The 15,960-nt window shown below is 45.6% G+C and overlaps 1 protein-coding gene across 2 annotated transcripts in view; it reads left to right on the top strand.

Moving 5' to 3' along the window:
• Positions 1–529: 529 nt before the first annotated feature.
• LOC135376890 (transmembrane protein adipocyte-associated 1 homolog) overlaps positions 530–15,960 on the top strand; it is a 42,416-nt gene continuing 26,985 nt past the window's right edge. For both annotated transcript variants that reach the window (XM_064609333.1, XM_064609334.1), the window contains exons 1-4: positions 530–748; positions 4,845–5,040; positions 10,539–10,671; positions 10,730–10,819. In XM_064609333.1, coding sequence (XP_064465403.1) covers positions 4,892–5,040; positions 10,539–10,671; positions 10,730–10,819 — 372 coding nt within the window. In that variant the 5' untranslated portion in view covers positions 530–748; positions 4,845–4,891. The remainder of the gene's footprint in view (positions 749–4,844; positions 5,041–10,538; positions 10,672–10,729; positions 10,820–15,960) is intronic.

Genomic DNA, 15,960 nt, shown 5'->3' on the forward strand with positions numbered 1-15,960 from the left:
CGTCCTCTCCCTCCTTCGCTACTTGGACATATAAAGTCAGAATTCGTCTGCTACTGCGAATTGCCGTTCTGCGAATTCAAGAACTCGCAAATGATTGCAGCTAGCTTGGATTGGAACCTGTAAACCTGCTATATTCTCCTCGGTTTTGCACTACTTGCGTGGGTCGGCACGTGGCAGGTAGAAGGGGGGGGGGGGGGGTCGCGCCACTGGACACACGTACATTTCACAGTTTCTTGTCTTCGTGTGTTTGACAAAGGCCTAATATTTTGCAGCAGGGTGTATTATTTGTTACTATCACACCGGCCGCTACGCGCATTTCGCTCAACCGGATTCCACGCCTCAAACGAAAGCGAAACGATTCACTGATAACTCATTTCCATATTGTTCCAATCACTGAAAATATCCAAACTTCTCTTGGTGTCGTACACATGCTCTCTCAAAGCACCGTAGGCGATGCCTATAATCAATCATTTTGCAATTTTACGTTGTGAGCTTTGTAATATGCGCAACTACGTGCAAAATGTGTAGTACATCCGCGGCTTACTCCACATTAATCCCATCCATGTCGTAATGTTTGTCAATTCTGCATGTTCGTGGTGTTGTGTTGCTGTGTTTTTCTGACAAGAGGCGGTTCGCACAAGTGGAAGTGCGTACTTTGACGTCTTTGATGCTAAATAGACAGAGTGTGGTACAGGATCGTGACTGAAGTCTCAAAGTTATATAGATCCAAGAGCCTGCTAAGCCTTTGGTATGTTGTTTATTTGAGTGTCGGTGCCAACCTTTCAGCTCATCTACTGATCAGCGTGCTTTGTGTGGTAGATCAGTAATTTTTCTGGCGTCCCAGCAGACGTTAAGAAATTATAAAGTTTTAAGTGGCCACTAACGGATACATTTGACTATATGTGCAGGGTAGTGGAATCCAGAGTTCCGTGGTCTGCGTCCAGATTGTTGCGAGCTTGTGATTTTCGGGAATGATTTTGGTTATTGCTGTTGGATAACATAGACCCCTAGTATTGTGAGCATGGCTGATAACCGATTGAAGGTTCCTGCAGAGTAATATTTTCGTTCGTTACAGGTGTGTTCAATTCAGTTCAATTGAAAAACACTTTCAGGGTGAATCTGCCGACTATTTTAGCCACAGAGAGGCACATACAACATTTGTTACACTCCCCTATCCTGAGGAGGTCAGACAAAAAAGGTTCTTAAAGTGAAGTGGAAACTATTGAAGCCTGAAAAACTGTGCACAAAGATAAACTTCTTCGTGTGCTTGCATATGCATTTAACATGACGTGACGAGTACTACTTTGAAAACATCAGCCAGGGCAGTCCCTGGATGTGGTCCCATGAGCAACCCCTCCTGCATTCACCTGTGCACAGCAGTGCAGAAAAACACGGTGTTGGAAACAGAATTGTCAGAAAAACAGAATTCTATTATTGTTGCAATAACCAGTAGGAAAACTGTTTCCCCGCCATAAAACTCCTTACAGTGATGCGTTTGTGTATGTTGTCATTCTCTTGGTGCTGAAAGTAAGACGTACTGCAACATCCAAACGTACTGCCCAATGCACACTCCAAGGGCCCATACAGCTTCACCAATGTAACAGCTGGCTGTCACGTTGCTTTTGACATTTGCCGACCAGATATTTTGTGAGGTCATATAGTTGTGTGCATTGCTGTGTGCTATGCCTTCTTCAGCTGTCATGGCGCCCTGTACAGCCTCCATGGTGGCACTTTGTGTTTAATGTTGCCACAGCCCCCATAAACTGATGAAGCACAGTACTGAGGACAGGCTGTATACCTGTGCACTGATGCTACACGTTGCTGTCATATTGTGGTATCACATCAATGTGAAGTACTGTCTTGTACAACTTAGTGTAACTTGCAGTCAAGTGTCATAAATCCTTTATTTCTCCCTGGTGCTATCAATACCATGGTGCTACAATCACATGCTTTCAACGGACGGTCTCGTACAGCCGGGGCGATTCCGAAACTCAGCCAAAACTAGCTTCACGAGTCTGTACACATACAACCGTCAAAGTTTCATTCGGAATAACCAAGTCGTTTTCGAGAAATTTGTCGAACCGTGCCGTTATAGCAGACGACGAGAGCCGCGCTTCTCTCATGCATACGTCCCGTATGACGTCGGCCTGCGGGTACGTCGTCGTTGTCATGGTAATTGTAACTTGCAGAAGCACCTTGCGCACCTTGAATATCCACTGCGTTGAGTCATCCCCTTTGCTCTGGAAAGGGGGCACTCAGGCATATACCTCCGCGAGCTGAGAATGTAGTCCGAGCATTCACTGTGGGGTCTCCGATAATGTGGTGCATAATCGGATACGCGGAAGCTAGGTCACGTGGTTTCTTTCCGCGAGTGTTTAATGCGGTTTTTAAATAAACACGCACCCCTTCTCCATGTACACCATCAGCGACACTTCGTTTCGAAGCATGATCAGTGTACAACGGGGAGTGCAACGCGTAATATATTTTTGGTCGGAGCTGTAATGCGACCGCGCGCGCCGATGGCCAGCGACTTCAGATTTGTGATTGTGGATGGGGTTGTCCTGCGACTTTTAACTTGTCTCTGAGGATTAACATAGTTGTTCTAAACCACAATGCTTGCCACTTCTTAGAATGTGCGTTTTTCACCTGAGAACTAAAAGATAATGTACGAGAGTTGTCACGGTGCCCAGTAACTTCTGAAAGTCGTCTGCTCACGCCGATGCACTAGCGCGCGCAAAAGCAGACGATTTCTGTGTCCTATCACGGACTTACCTGCAGGGCAACGTGGCCGTTCTTATCGTTGCCAACACAGATCGTGGCATGCTCTGCAATCTTTATCAATTTGATTTGGTTATTAAATAACTGTGGCGTGTTTTATCGGGTAAATTAGCAGTATTCCATTTTCAACAAAGGGCAATCGAATGGTACACTTTATGAAAAGGGCGGGGGGTACGAGACCGTCCCTCTAAGACAAAGATTACGGTTATTGGTAAAAAAACCCACACTGGCACTACAACATTAAAAACAAGTAAAAGCTGGATGTTTCGGGGACAGTACTGCTCCCATCATCAGAAACAAGTGTCTGGGCTGAGTTGCTTATTTATCTATCAACGGTAGGTAGCAGTCCGGAAGAGGGCCTGGGTGTTTGTTGACAGAATCGCTTATCTTTTTGATGAACCAAGATTCGAGTAGTTTACGTACTCCCCATCGTTCTTCACGTGCTAAAATGTCAATGTTATCTAGGTTAACTTTGTGTCCGGTGTGTGTGTTAATAGATAAATAAGCAACTCAGCCAAGACACTTGTTTCTGATGATAGGAGCAGTACTCTTATCCGAAACGTCAAGCCTTTACTTGTTTTAATCTTGTAGTGCCAGTGTGGATTTTTTACCAATAACCATGACTCCCCCTGTCCTTTGGACTATATTCAAGACAAAGATTATGTGGTTCAATCATGTATTAATTCAGCAAACGTGCCCACACATCGAGGTCCATGTGTACTTTATAATGCAGCGACTGTACACGACAGTAGCAGCGACAGTACACCAAATGCCTTCCAAAAAGGTCCGCAGATTATCTCTGGGAGTGAAAAAGGCGAAGGTCATAAGAGTACTGACCCGTCTTGGAACATTTCAGCATGTGCAAAGGGAAGCATTGGGAGAGTCAAGGCCACGTTTTTGCGCTACTTAGCATGGGAAACCGACTATCCTTGCGTTTGTTGACCAAGAGCGAGGGAGGCTCCACCTCCTGGATGCCGGCCAATAGGAGGACGCGAAGGGCAGGCACTTCCCAAGCCTATGCTCTTGCCTAAGAGATGGCGCAGCGTTACCGTTGTTTCGCGTGTTGCAAGGCTTCTGCCATGGCGCACCAATCTAACCAACTGCTTTGCCGTCTGTTAACCAGCAGCTGCCGCTGTTTTGCCTGCCGCAAGGCTTCTGCCATGGCGCACCAATCTAACCAACGGCTTCGTCGTCCGTTAACCGGCGTACGCATGACTCCCGCTTGGCCTCGTGCCCATGTTGACAGACGGAGAAGCCGTTGGTTAGATTGGTGCGCCATGGCAGAAGCCTTGCGATACGCGAAACAACGTTGCACCCTTTATTCATAGGTCAGGTCGTCACGAGATCGTCACGTCAGTTGGGGCTGACGTGTGATGTCCTATTGGTCATTGATATCTTCACTTAGAGGGGTTGGGACACTTTCGTAGATGTAGTTCATTACATGATGGATGCATTGTACTGCACACCAGAATACTGAGGAAGAAATAATTATTCTACGTATTGTACTTGGCAAGATACAAGGCCTCGAACGCACTCCCGAGCAAAGCGCAAACGTCACAGAGTTCAGGGTTGCGTCAATTCCAATTGGCAGCCGTAAGCACGTGACTTCTCGTGTGCTGCCTCACTGGCGACAGCGAGGGATGCGTTGTCAGAGCCGCATGAGTTTCGGTATTGGCGGTGCCCATTTTCTCTGCTTCTAATACCCTCTTTGCTGTGAAACTTTCAGTGAGGTTCACATCGATGCAAAGAACCGTCTTTTATGTTTATCTGGGATAACGTGGGATGACCTCTTGCAACCCCTTTAATGTATTCTCTAATATGGAACGTCTACTTTTCTTGTGGCAATGCGAAAACAAAATGTATTTGGATGCTTCTTGCCCTACAGTTAATCCCAATATTCTATTTGTTGTTGCCAGTGAAAAAGCTGTTCAGCAAGCAACTGTTCAGCTGTTGTTGAACAGTAAGTGTTTTGTTGTTCAGCAACTATTGTTGATGCCAATTCCCAAACTTTTCTACACGCAAGTATATCTCAGTAAAATGGTATAATTGTTTATTAATTTTTTCAGAACAACTTCAGGTTATGGACTAACCTTCACAAGCAAGGCAGCAAATTATGGCTCTGGAGATGTTCTATGGCAACACAACCCCCATGCTTGAGTTGTCGTTAACAACCCCTGAAAATGGCACAGTTTCCCCTCCTGCAGTAATCATTCCTGTACCGTTCTGCAAGGCTGTCCTATATCATGAAATTCCAGGATCACGGTGAGTTTTGTGCTTTTCTGCAGTTGACTGCTCGTTCACCATTCCGCAAGACCTCTTTGGGTGAGAGGAGCAGCTGGACGACAGGTCCCGGAAGCTGATAAGGTTAGGCAATAAGTGAGAGCCAAGAGAATTTTCACTGTAAGCATTCGAATCAAAATTTTCTCTTCCCTTTTCACTATTTCACTGTTATCACTCAGAATTTTTCTGTACACGACAAAAGAAATTCCCTGTTACAGTATATCTGTGTAGCTAAACATGGAGGAAATATATAAATTCTAGGCCTAAAACCTTGTCCTGGATATTGTTCTGCAATCTTTTTAGACAATGCTTATGGTTGGTGGTGGTATGTTTGTGTGTGTGTGTTTGTCTGGTTTGTTTGTGTGTTTCATGATAGAGCACTGCAAGTGCCTGAATTTACTGGCCCAACCCGTACCCAAAGCCACAGAGGCTTACCTGACCCTAGCCCGACCCAGCTGCTGCAAACTCAGCCCGGCCGACGCTTGGCCCGTGACTGCTTAGGGCCGGGTCCCATAGCTTCATGCGAGCGGCAGCAGCAAAGCAGCAGAGCAGCTTTCTGCTGCCGCTGCTCTGCTGCTGGAGGCGTCCCATAGCTTCGTTTTGAATTAGCGGCAGCAGCGGCTTAGGAAACACAAACCGTGTTGGCGACTGTGGCATTGTTTACATTTCGCACATGGAGGAAGGCGTACGCAGCGGCTACGCCTTTTAGTACACACACCTGGGAACGCAATCCTAGGTGAAAGGCGTTTCTGTGAGAGATATATTGTGGATTTGGAGCTCATAAGTGGACTTTGAGATGAGTCTGGTGGTGGTCTGAGCCCTCGTATTACCTGATCGACTCTTCGTTGATGTGTAGTCAGTTTCGTGACATTCAACGTAGGTTCGTCCTACTGCTGTGCAGAACAGTCCTTGCTGTGTTGTGTGGAGATTCTTCTACGGGATTTTGTCGTATAAATATTGCCTCGTTGCTATAGTATTCGATATTTTGATTTACAGTGACTGTCAAATTCGTACGTTGCTCTTAGTGAAATAAAATTGTCTAACGAAAACAAAGGCCCCTTCTGCTAGTATTCACTTTCTGCCTGTTTTCACAAGGAATGGGTTCATTATCTATCTCTATCGAACCTTTTTTTGTTGTCTGAACGTTGTCTATCTCCATCTAGACCTTTTCAAGGGTGAGTTTCATTTACAACCACCTAGCAAGGTCTTGGAATACCTACCACAAGAAATGTGGTCCGTATGGTTTTCACACGGCATGGACGTGAAAGTAATTTGCTTGTACGTTATCAGGTCACGGGTTTTGAAGTACTTTCCAGAAAACAAGCGAACATGTAGCTACAACTGGTACACAACATATGTATCACGTAGGTTCGGTCGAGCACTTTATTGAACTTTATGAACTGAATTATGTCCTGAAAGCGCACTTCACGCAGTCCCGATGATTGAACACTCGCTCCAAACTACTGGCAATCACAGGTCTTCATCCAGGTCTTCAGAAACAAATCACAGAACAACTAGACACAAACCTTCTGCCGTCACTCACCGCCCTGCAACCCTAAACACCGTCGAACGAGAACAATACCAACCAGCCTCCTGATTGGCTTTCGAGACCGGCTGCTCAGGCTGCAGAGCAACAAGGCAGCACAGCAACCAAAAATTCGGATACGAGAGCAGCAGGGAATTTCTGCAGCTTGGCAGCGCTGCTGCTCTCGCCCAGTGCTATGGGACCGCTCGTGTCGCTGCAGCTCTGCTGCTCCGCTGCTGTTGCTCTGCTGCTAAAAGCTGCAAAATCTGCTTACATCATCTGCTTCTTATTACAAGCTGCTCAAATCGAGGCTATGGGACCCCGCCTTTAGTCAGGTTCCTAATGTGATACATCCAACAGGTTAAGTCCATACAGTAGAGACTCATAATACAGCATGAATCGCACATACCTGGAACACACAAGCGCGCAGCCTTTGACATAATTTGTGCTTGTAGCAACACATTGAAGTTGAGTCTTGCGTGCCTGTCTACGTTGCACCCAGCGATGAGGGTATGATCTTCAGCCAGGCGAAGTCGAGAATAACGTGACGCCTGTGCTGTAATTTTTTGCAGAAAGGCGGAGGAAAGGCCCAGTCACTTAAGTTGCTTTGCTTCGAAAACGAATGTTGAGGCTTAAATAATGTGAAAGAATGGCTCACAAAAGCTCTGGTCTGACCCAGGACAGAGAACTCTCGGACTGAACCTGAGCCTGGCCCGAGTCCATAATCAAAACCATTTTGAGACGAGTTTTCGGGCCAGTCCGGCCCTTTGCAGTGCTCTACTTCATGATCCTGCACCAGGCGGAAGTGGTCTTGGGATGGCTCTGGTTGTATTACATTAAAATACTATTTCTACACAGTTTTCACCATTACTGAATCATTTGTTACAGCAGGGTACTTTTTAGCAAGTTCGTTTCTGTGCCCCCATATCGTCGAATGATGCTGCCTGTTATGAGACGAATGCATGGTGGGCTCATCCATCGTATCGCAGCTTCCTTCACATAATCTTCATGGTTTTACACCTTTTTTAATGTTTGAGAAAACATTTTTTTTATCTGTTCTCACAAACTGTCTGAGGACTGCTCCTTCGACCACACGCAACAAATGCGAGACGCAGCGGGCTGCTCTGTTGCCTCAGATATATCAGATACGAAGAAAGACATATCAGCGTAATCTTATCGTGATCCGTGAGTACGTGGATGCAAGCTAGTTGATTGGCATCATCATAACCCATGGCGTAACGAGGAACGAGACAGGGACGGACAAACGGTGAGTGCAAATGCCTTCTAACAACTAGGCATTTGTACACACCGTTTGTCTATCCGTCCCTCAGTATGCCATGACAGAGTGCAATCTTATTGTGGTTGGGGGTACTGGAACCTGAGAGCATAGTCGCTCAAATGCCATAGAACTTCAACTCATCATCATAATACCAGCTCCGGTGGCGCAGCGGTAACGCGTGCGCTTGGAGACTGCGAGGTCCGCGGTTCGAATCCGCGGGCCGGCTGTGCCGTCTGGGGTTTTTCCTGGGTTTCCCTCAGATGTGTAATAGGCGTATGCCGGCACAGTTCCCTGAAGTCGGCCCATGGACGCAGCTATCCTCCACCTCTTCACTATCTCCTCTATCTTCAGGTCTTCCACTTCACCCTTTCCTCCTCTCCACCATCTTTCCCTTCCCGAGAAACATGCCGCCTAATCAGGCAGGCAGACCTCTCGGGTTCCTCCCAACGACACTCCTCCTCCTCCTCCTCCCTCCTCCATCATCATAATCATCATCTTCTGGAGGAAGAACGCATAAAAGAAACTGTCCTTGTAAAGCAGGTCCTTAAGGTGGATACATTGGGAGGAGCAAAGCAGATCAGCATTCATTGATGTAGATAAAATAGATATTTTTCAATGAAATCATTGAGCCTTCAGCAGTCCTGAACCGAATGGTGGGTCAGATTCATGGGGGTTAGTGTTGGGGAAGCACTGATAATTTTCCCAGGCCCAAGACTCTGGGATTTTCTCAGATGAGTCCTGGGATTCCGGGATTGTGATAAAACTGAGACAGCGTTGACGCACAGCCTTTGAATAGTAATTCTGATGTTTCGTGTGTGCATGTCTCCTGGGTGCTCTGTCTGTATTTGTCAACAAAACGTTCGTCATAACTTAATGCTTTCCGTTCTTTTTTAATTTCTTGAAATTTTTGAACGTTTCTTTCAATGAAGAGCAGTCGTCACATATTGCACTCATCAATTAATTTCATATGCTGACACCTGTATCCGGAACTTGTCTGACTTGTGAAGTCTTCAAAGAGTCTTGACTGGAGAAGTCTGAGAGCGCAGCTTTATTAGGCTCCACGTTTTAAAGGGCACACACACACATTGTGGCCGGACCAGTTTCCACTACAGCACCTAGGACAAAACCAAACTTAAACTTTCAAAACTGAATGCAAGCAACAGGAAGTGAATGTCCTGGTTGCTGAATGTTGAAGAAAAGGCTGGTTTTCAAAACGTCAGATGGTTTATTTGTGAAGCAAGTGGTTCACATTGTGTTGAAAGAGATGTGTGTGGAGACCTTTTAGAGGCCCCACAGGTTTTCTGTATTTTGCCACACCTCTTGCACTTAGCATCCAGTCCATCTTCGGCACACAAGAAGTAAAACCACACACTGGCTGAATCAGCTGACTCCACCAATATCCAGCCACGCTAGGAGTGTTTTTTTCTTCTTCTTGTCACTCGGGACTACAGTGCCACACAATCGGTTTGGCACCAGTTGTTCTACTTGAAAGAGCAAAGCAACGAATGGCGCTCTGACGCATGTGTCATACGCATCATCTATCCGGCACTGTGCAAGGAAGAAAATATGTGTACGCTGTTAAGTGTGCTTGAAAGACAGCTAAGGACAAAGAATTGTAGATCATTCAGACCATGGCAACTTGGTGGAAGGGTACAAGTCTATTACACACGCCGTCTTCCGCGAGGGACGATAAATGTGGTGTGCTGTGTGTCGAGATTTCGGAACACATTAAAGAACCCTCAGGTGGGCAAAATTAATCCACCTGACCACTGTGGCATTACTCATGATCACAGTTGTCTCGCGACGTCAAGCCCCGAATGATTAACTAGTGCTAGAAATTAAACAGCTCAAAATTATTCCACAGTGCTGTGTCAAATCTACACCAGCAGTAGATTTGCACTATTCCTCTCGGGCCCTAATATCCTGGATTTGTTACATAATATCCTGGGATTTTGTGGCGCGAGAAACAGTCACGATCCCAGGATTTCCCAAATCATAACGCTAGCCAGGATGTGGATCTAGGTACTGCAATTTTTTGTGGACAATACAGCAGTGAAAATGTGCTCAAAATGCCCATGAAATGAATGATGCCCCTGGTAGGTTAGCATTGAACCACATCCAGACTGCAGTGTACTACTTCATTGCAGATTGGAGCAGTGGGCAAGGGTGATAAACATTAAAAAAGAAAAGAAAAAGAACAGGTAGTTTTGTGTTTTGCGTAGAGCTATTAATGTCGATGTTGGTGTTGAGCGCATGATGGTATTAATGTCATTAGAATGTATTTCTAAACCTTTAGGTTTAGCAATACATTCTATTAATGTGATGTTTACTAAGCACCATTAATCTGTGCTATCCCTTCAGTATAGAGCTTTCCACCCCTCCCAATGATTTGAAACCTCAATTTATGAGTACCTCGGTTTATAGGAGACTTCTGTGAAACTTTAGCTGTTCACAGAAGGATGGCTGCGCATCTTTGAACTGCTTAACGTGCTGTAGAAAAATAGAAATCCTGCACGACAGCAGAAGTTTCAATGGAGCTTTGGGGTTTTTTGCTTGTTCTGACACTGTAGTTGCAGTCTCTTTCATTCGATTGGCTCGGTTTCCCTATCCTTCCTGTAGAAACGGTCAAACAAAGGTGCCTTTGATGATTGAGAGCATGTGACTGTAATGTTTCAGTGTACGTGCATGGGACCTGAGCATTTTAGTTCCACATGTGCTGTTTGTGCTCTTCATGGCTGTGCGATTTAATCGGGCCCGTCTCAAGCTGCGTGCCACCAGCAGTCCCATCTTCTCCACTTTCTATGTTCTGGTAAGAAAGAGACGTGGCAACGGCACCAATATTACAGGGCTCTTATGTGTCTCTGCAGGTGTCTTTGAATGCAGTAACCAGTGTGATACGCTGTGTTGTGTCGATGAGCGTGAGTGCAGCACTGCCTGTTGGTGGTACGGCAGATAAGGTAAGAGCTTTGTACACAAGTAGAAAAGTGCACGATGAACAGTATGTTGCTTATCCTTGCTTATCTTCTAATGCAATACATAACTGCAATGCTGTGTCTGTTACTGCCATTGGAGCCATTTATGGCATGCTAGCATGCATTGGTTCTGCGGGCCAGCGTGTAAGTAGAAACTGAACTGAACCAATACAATTTTCGGTTCGACACTCCTAATAGAAGTACTGATGTGCCTGCTCTGTACATTTTGTACACACCTGCTGCAGAGTGAACTGTGCTAAGTGAATGCTTCAGTGCCATACGGACTTGTGCCAAAACCATGCATTAGTTCCTCCAAATTACTGAGCACAAGGTCATTCCTGTGTGTTGTTAGCAGCAGCATTGTCAATATGCAGGCTAGAGCACTGCATGGGCCTGAATTTACCGGCCTGACGCAGCCCATACCCGACGCCACGGCGGCTTACCCGACCGAGCTTGACCCGGCTGCCGTAAACTCAGTCAGGCCCCTCTCGGACCCAACGCCATGTAGGCTTACTCGGCCTGAGCCTGACCTGGCTGCCAAAAGCCCATCTGAGTTCCGGAATGCAGCTGCATTGGCTGATGTCCCAAGCAACAATCAGAAGTTGGGGCTCTGATGTTGAGCCAGGTGCTTGGCAGCAGTCTGGCTGACCTAGCTGGCCGTGGTTGACACATCGCTGGCCAACAAGCCTGTTTTTTAGTATGGATCTGTACCCTGGCCAATGACTTGCCAAGCATTGGCCAGCCTGCACTGTGCAAAGCTTGTGCCAAGTTACAGACCAAAGCAGTCCTGTGGTGTCGTTCATATTCATACTCAATTGTCTCACGGCGTAAGGTAACGATTTATCATTCTTTGTTTGTTGCTCGTATCTCCCGCAACAGACAGTGAGCGCGGCGTTCTAAAGCATAAAAATTTCCAAAAACAGACAATGTGTATGGTGTTTCAAAGTGCAAAAAAATAGAGAGGGAGAATGATAAAATCTTGCAAAGTGCTCAAGACCACTAGGATCAAACAGCTCACAAAGAAAAGCAATTGCATTTCTTTCCTGAGCAAGAACAGATGCTATACGTAGGTTGTTTCACGAGCTTCCACAAATTCGAGAGTCCTATTTACCTGTGAGTCAGAATGAAGGGTGAGCTGTCTAAGTAGCACCACTAAGTAGTCTAAGTAGCACTTAGTAGTAGTTTAATTTGATGCATACGCAAGCAACACTGAAATGAGGAATTGCTAGTCGTATTAACTCACCATGAAGATAACGTCTCTGTTTCTTTTGAGTTTGAACTGATTTTGGTTTGAGCCATTTATTTGGTCCATTGAGAGTCTGACTACACCATTCTACATTTCTGTCGCCACAAGATGTCATACTGAGATTGGCCCAAGCATGGCAAAAGGTTGGCTGGCCAACTTAGCCGTGCATGGCAAGTGCTTTGCAAGTGAGCTCGTTTCTTGGTACAGATCTGCCCCTTAGCAACGGGTTGCCAAACCTTGTTCTGCCTATCACTGTGCGACATTCTGCCAACGTTGGCTGGCCAAAGAGTTGTTGTGTAGACATATCGCAGCAATTTAACGAGGGACACTAGACAGAAGAAGACAGGACATGATGACTGCAAACTCACAACTGGAGAAATTTATAACAGGAAACAGCGAAAGTGAGGGTGGGGAGAGGGAGGGGGAGAGTGGCGACAGTTTCCTCCCTTTGTGGGAAAGCCGGCGCTGGACGGGTTTGGAGGTCAGCTTTCGGCGCTTCCCAAATATCCCAATTCAGAGGAGGTTAGGGAGATGGAAGGGTGGCCAATGCAGTCCTGCTGTCCAAGTTTTGTTATGTGGAACGCTTCAATTATTTTCCGAGTAGTTTTTGCTTTTTCTCTACCCAATATTGTGGTGCGTTCGAAGATGGTGTGGCTGCCATAGTTGTGGCAATGTACCGCGAGATGTCCCGAAGGTGTGGTATTGGAAATCAATTATCTGTGTTCATTGAGCCATGTATTTAGGCACCTTCCTGTTTGTCCTATGTATTTCATGCCACAAGAGATCTTAATAGAGTAAATGACTTGCTCCTGGCATTCCACCAACGGAGACTTGTGGCTGAGCTTGTACCCTTTTTTGTCTCGGGGCTTGTTCACAGGGCGACCTAGACTTCTTAGCTTGATAGGGGCAGATATCACTACCGGAACCTTGTGTCTCCCACCTACATTTTTTTAGGTTGTGTGATAGGCCGTTTATACAGGGAACCGACACTGGTCTGCCTGGTAGCTTTTCTCATTTTGCTTTGCTGTTCCCTTTAATTTTTTGTAGCAGTTTTTCCGATAGGTCCGGAATAAGAGGTCTGGGATGTCCTGCTTTGAGTAGTTTATCCACCTGACATTGGAAGCTGGTTTCCATCAGGTGTGGGCAGAATCTCATGAGAGACATCTCTATGCTCGCTGAGGCTAGGCTTCTTTTGACTATCTTGGTGTGGGAAGACAGGTACGGCAATACCACTTTTTTGTTCATGGTTGGTAAAGCCAGCAGCCGTGGGTAGGCGTATTTCTTAGGTTCAGATCCGGGAACTGTAGGGTTTCGTTGTGAGGTAGATCATAGGTGATTTCCAGGCCATGGGAAGAGTTTTGAAAAATCTTAATTAGGTCGTCCACTTTTGTTGTTACTCCGTGCTCCTTTTCTTGAGCAAAAATAAAAAATCATCCACATAGCGAAAATTTTAAATTGGCGGGTGTCTCCTAGGGTTCTTTGGATCATAGCATCAACTGCTGCTAAGAATATGTCACAAAGGACCGGAGATATCCTTGATCCAATTGGCGTACCCATTTTTTGTATAATAATAACAGAATTTTTTTAATAATTAAAAAGTGAATTATTGAAAGTTAGTTTGGACATTGCCTTAGGAGTTTGCTGGTGCCCTCTTAATGAGTGCCCTTCAGCATATGCTATATGCCAATTGACTTCATCTCGAAAAAAGTGATATACATATTTTTAAAAATTCTGTTCGCATTTCGCTGGGACACCCTGTATAACAATACAGAAGATGTGAAAATATTACAAGTGGTAGATAGAAAGGCGAAAGTTATTTAAGATGTTTTGCATAAGTGTGAATACTCACCAAGCAGTTGAGTATCGCTAGCAAGACATAGTAAACAACAAGAGTAGAAACTTGATTCGGCACTCACATGTTTGGAAAGCGTACTGTCCATCATCAAAACACACAACATAAATCCACAATGAGTAAATTCATAGGGATGTATCCCTAATGTCCGAACAGCGCCAATGAAAAGAAAAAAAAGAATTCTTGAAGCACTGAGCTCCATGGCGATCATGCTCTTCTGTGTTTTGTAGGTGATTCACGATGCGTCGTCCAGCTTGCCTTTCTTGCATGAAAATTAACGACACCCAACTTCGGTGAGATTCCGTTTTGACCTGCTAACAAATGCCGACGCCCCTATGCCAGCCGCGTCGTACGAGCATAACCTTCAAGAAATACCATTTCAAAAGATACTGGAACTGCAGCATGTCAGTGTGAGTGGGCGCCAAAATATATTACATATCGTTGCACACAGCGCGGGTGGTAACACTCTGGCCGCACGTCTCACTCTCTTCCCATCAACGGTCACAAAGCCTACAAGCAAGTGTGAAAACATCGGAAACACCGTCAAAAGAACGGGAATGCTTGACACATCGTCTACATACCTTGGAAACGGATAAAATCCTCAAAATGAAGCTCGAATGACGCCAACTGCTTGTGAGGCACGGCGCACATCCCAAGACTTTGACATTTCGTAACAGACTGACTTATCCGTTGGCGACAGGTGAAAACGCTTCCACTTACGTGCACTGGAATGTTGTGCATAATGCAGAAACAATAGCTTAATGTACTAAGACGTGTAATACGAAGTTACCACGGCACATGTACCTTTGAGGATATGTTCACAAATTTTTGAATTAACGTGAACTATTTTCAACGCAGACGAGCCACTATGTGGTGCGGCACGGAGACATGTTACAACGCGTCCTCTTCAGACTTGGCCACCGGCGACATCAGCGAACGGCCTGCTCAGTTGATTTGTTCTGAGTAAATTTTAATTTCATATTTTATTCATTTCCACTTTCAATATTTTTCGATACAGTGCGTATTCTGGAATTTAATTTGTTCGAATTGGACGAGTTCCTCGAGTTAGTTCATTTTCTACACGGACATACGGCGTTCTTACTGATCATATCATTACTTATTTTGAGAATGATGATGTACTGTTGGTCGCCATCACGCTCGTTCCTTCAGCAACTGGCTTCTTACTTATTGTATTGGCGGCCGTGGAAAATCTTGGAACCCATTAAATCAGTTGGAAAGCAGTTCCTCATTTATACACATTAGGCCAATTCCTCCAACTGGCTTCTCATTCCTTCTATTCGCCTGGAGAAGTTTTGGTGTCGCCACCTTGCGGGGAGTAGCCCGTGACGTCACGCATTGGATGCGAGGCAGGAGAGCAGACGACGCATAGCTCTTGAGAGCTTGTTTTGCATGTGCGGCGTTTGCGTACAACTGTGCTGGTACGACTCTGATACTAAGTGTGGGTTCACACGAGGGACGCATCCCCGGGATAAGTCCGCAGCGGGCGGTGACGTCACGTGGACGGAGGAGTCCCCGCCGAGCATTCACACGGGACGAGGGATGGGAGCCGATAAGTCCGTCTCGAACAACACTTATCAGGCTGCGTGAACGAGTTTTTTCACTTTTCTGCACTGTGGTTTAACAGAAAAATATATATTTTTTACGTTGGGGCACATTGCATCTCCAGCATTCCACAATGCAGGGAACCACTGCACTCGCGAAATAAGAAAGATACTCCTATCGTTGATGACAACGCATATTTCGCGGTCGATGCCTTTGCGTAGGAACAGTGTTGCCGTGGCACAAAATAATAAAATGTTTACTTCCTTGAAAACAGAGAACTCAAACTGCACTGAGTTTACTGCGAAGGAAACAGACAACTGTCAGTTCTCGAGTCTGGACACGTAGCAAAAGCTATTGACAGGACAAAGCGACATATGCATATGCAAAACGTGTCATAATCATAACTTATCTGTTGTTGTATCGTGCAGTAAGGTCACATTTCCACGCCGTGCTATAGTAGGTACC

The sequence above is a fragment of the Ornithodoros turicata genome, unplaced genomic scaffold (assembly GCF_037126465.1).
Source record: "Ornithodoros turicata isolate Travis unplaced genomic scaffold, ASM3712646v1 ctg00001349.1, whole genome shotgun sequence".
Classification (NCBI taxonomy): domain Eukaryota; kingdom Metazoa; phylum Arthropoda; class Arachnida; order Ixodida; family Argasidae; genus Ornithodoros; species Ornithodoros turicata.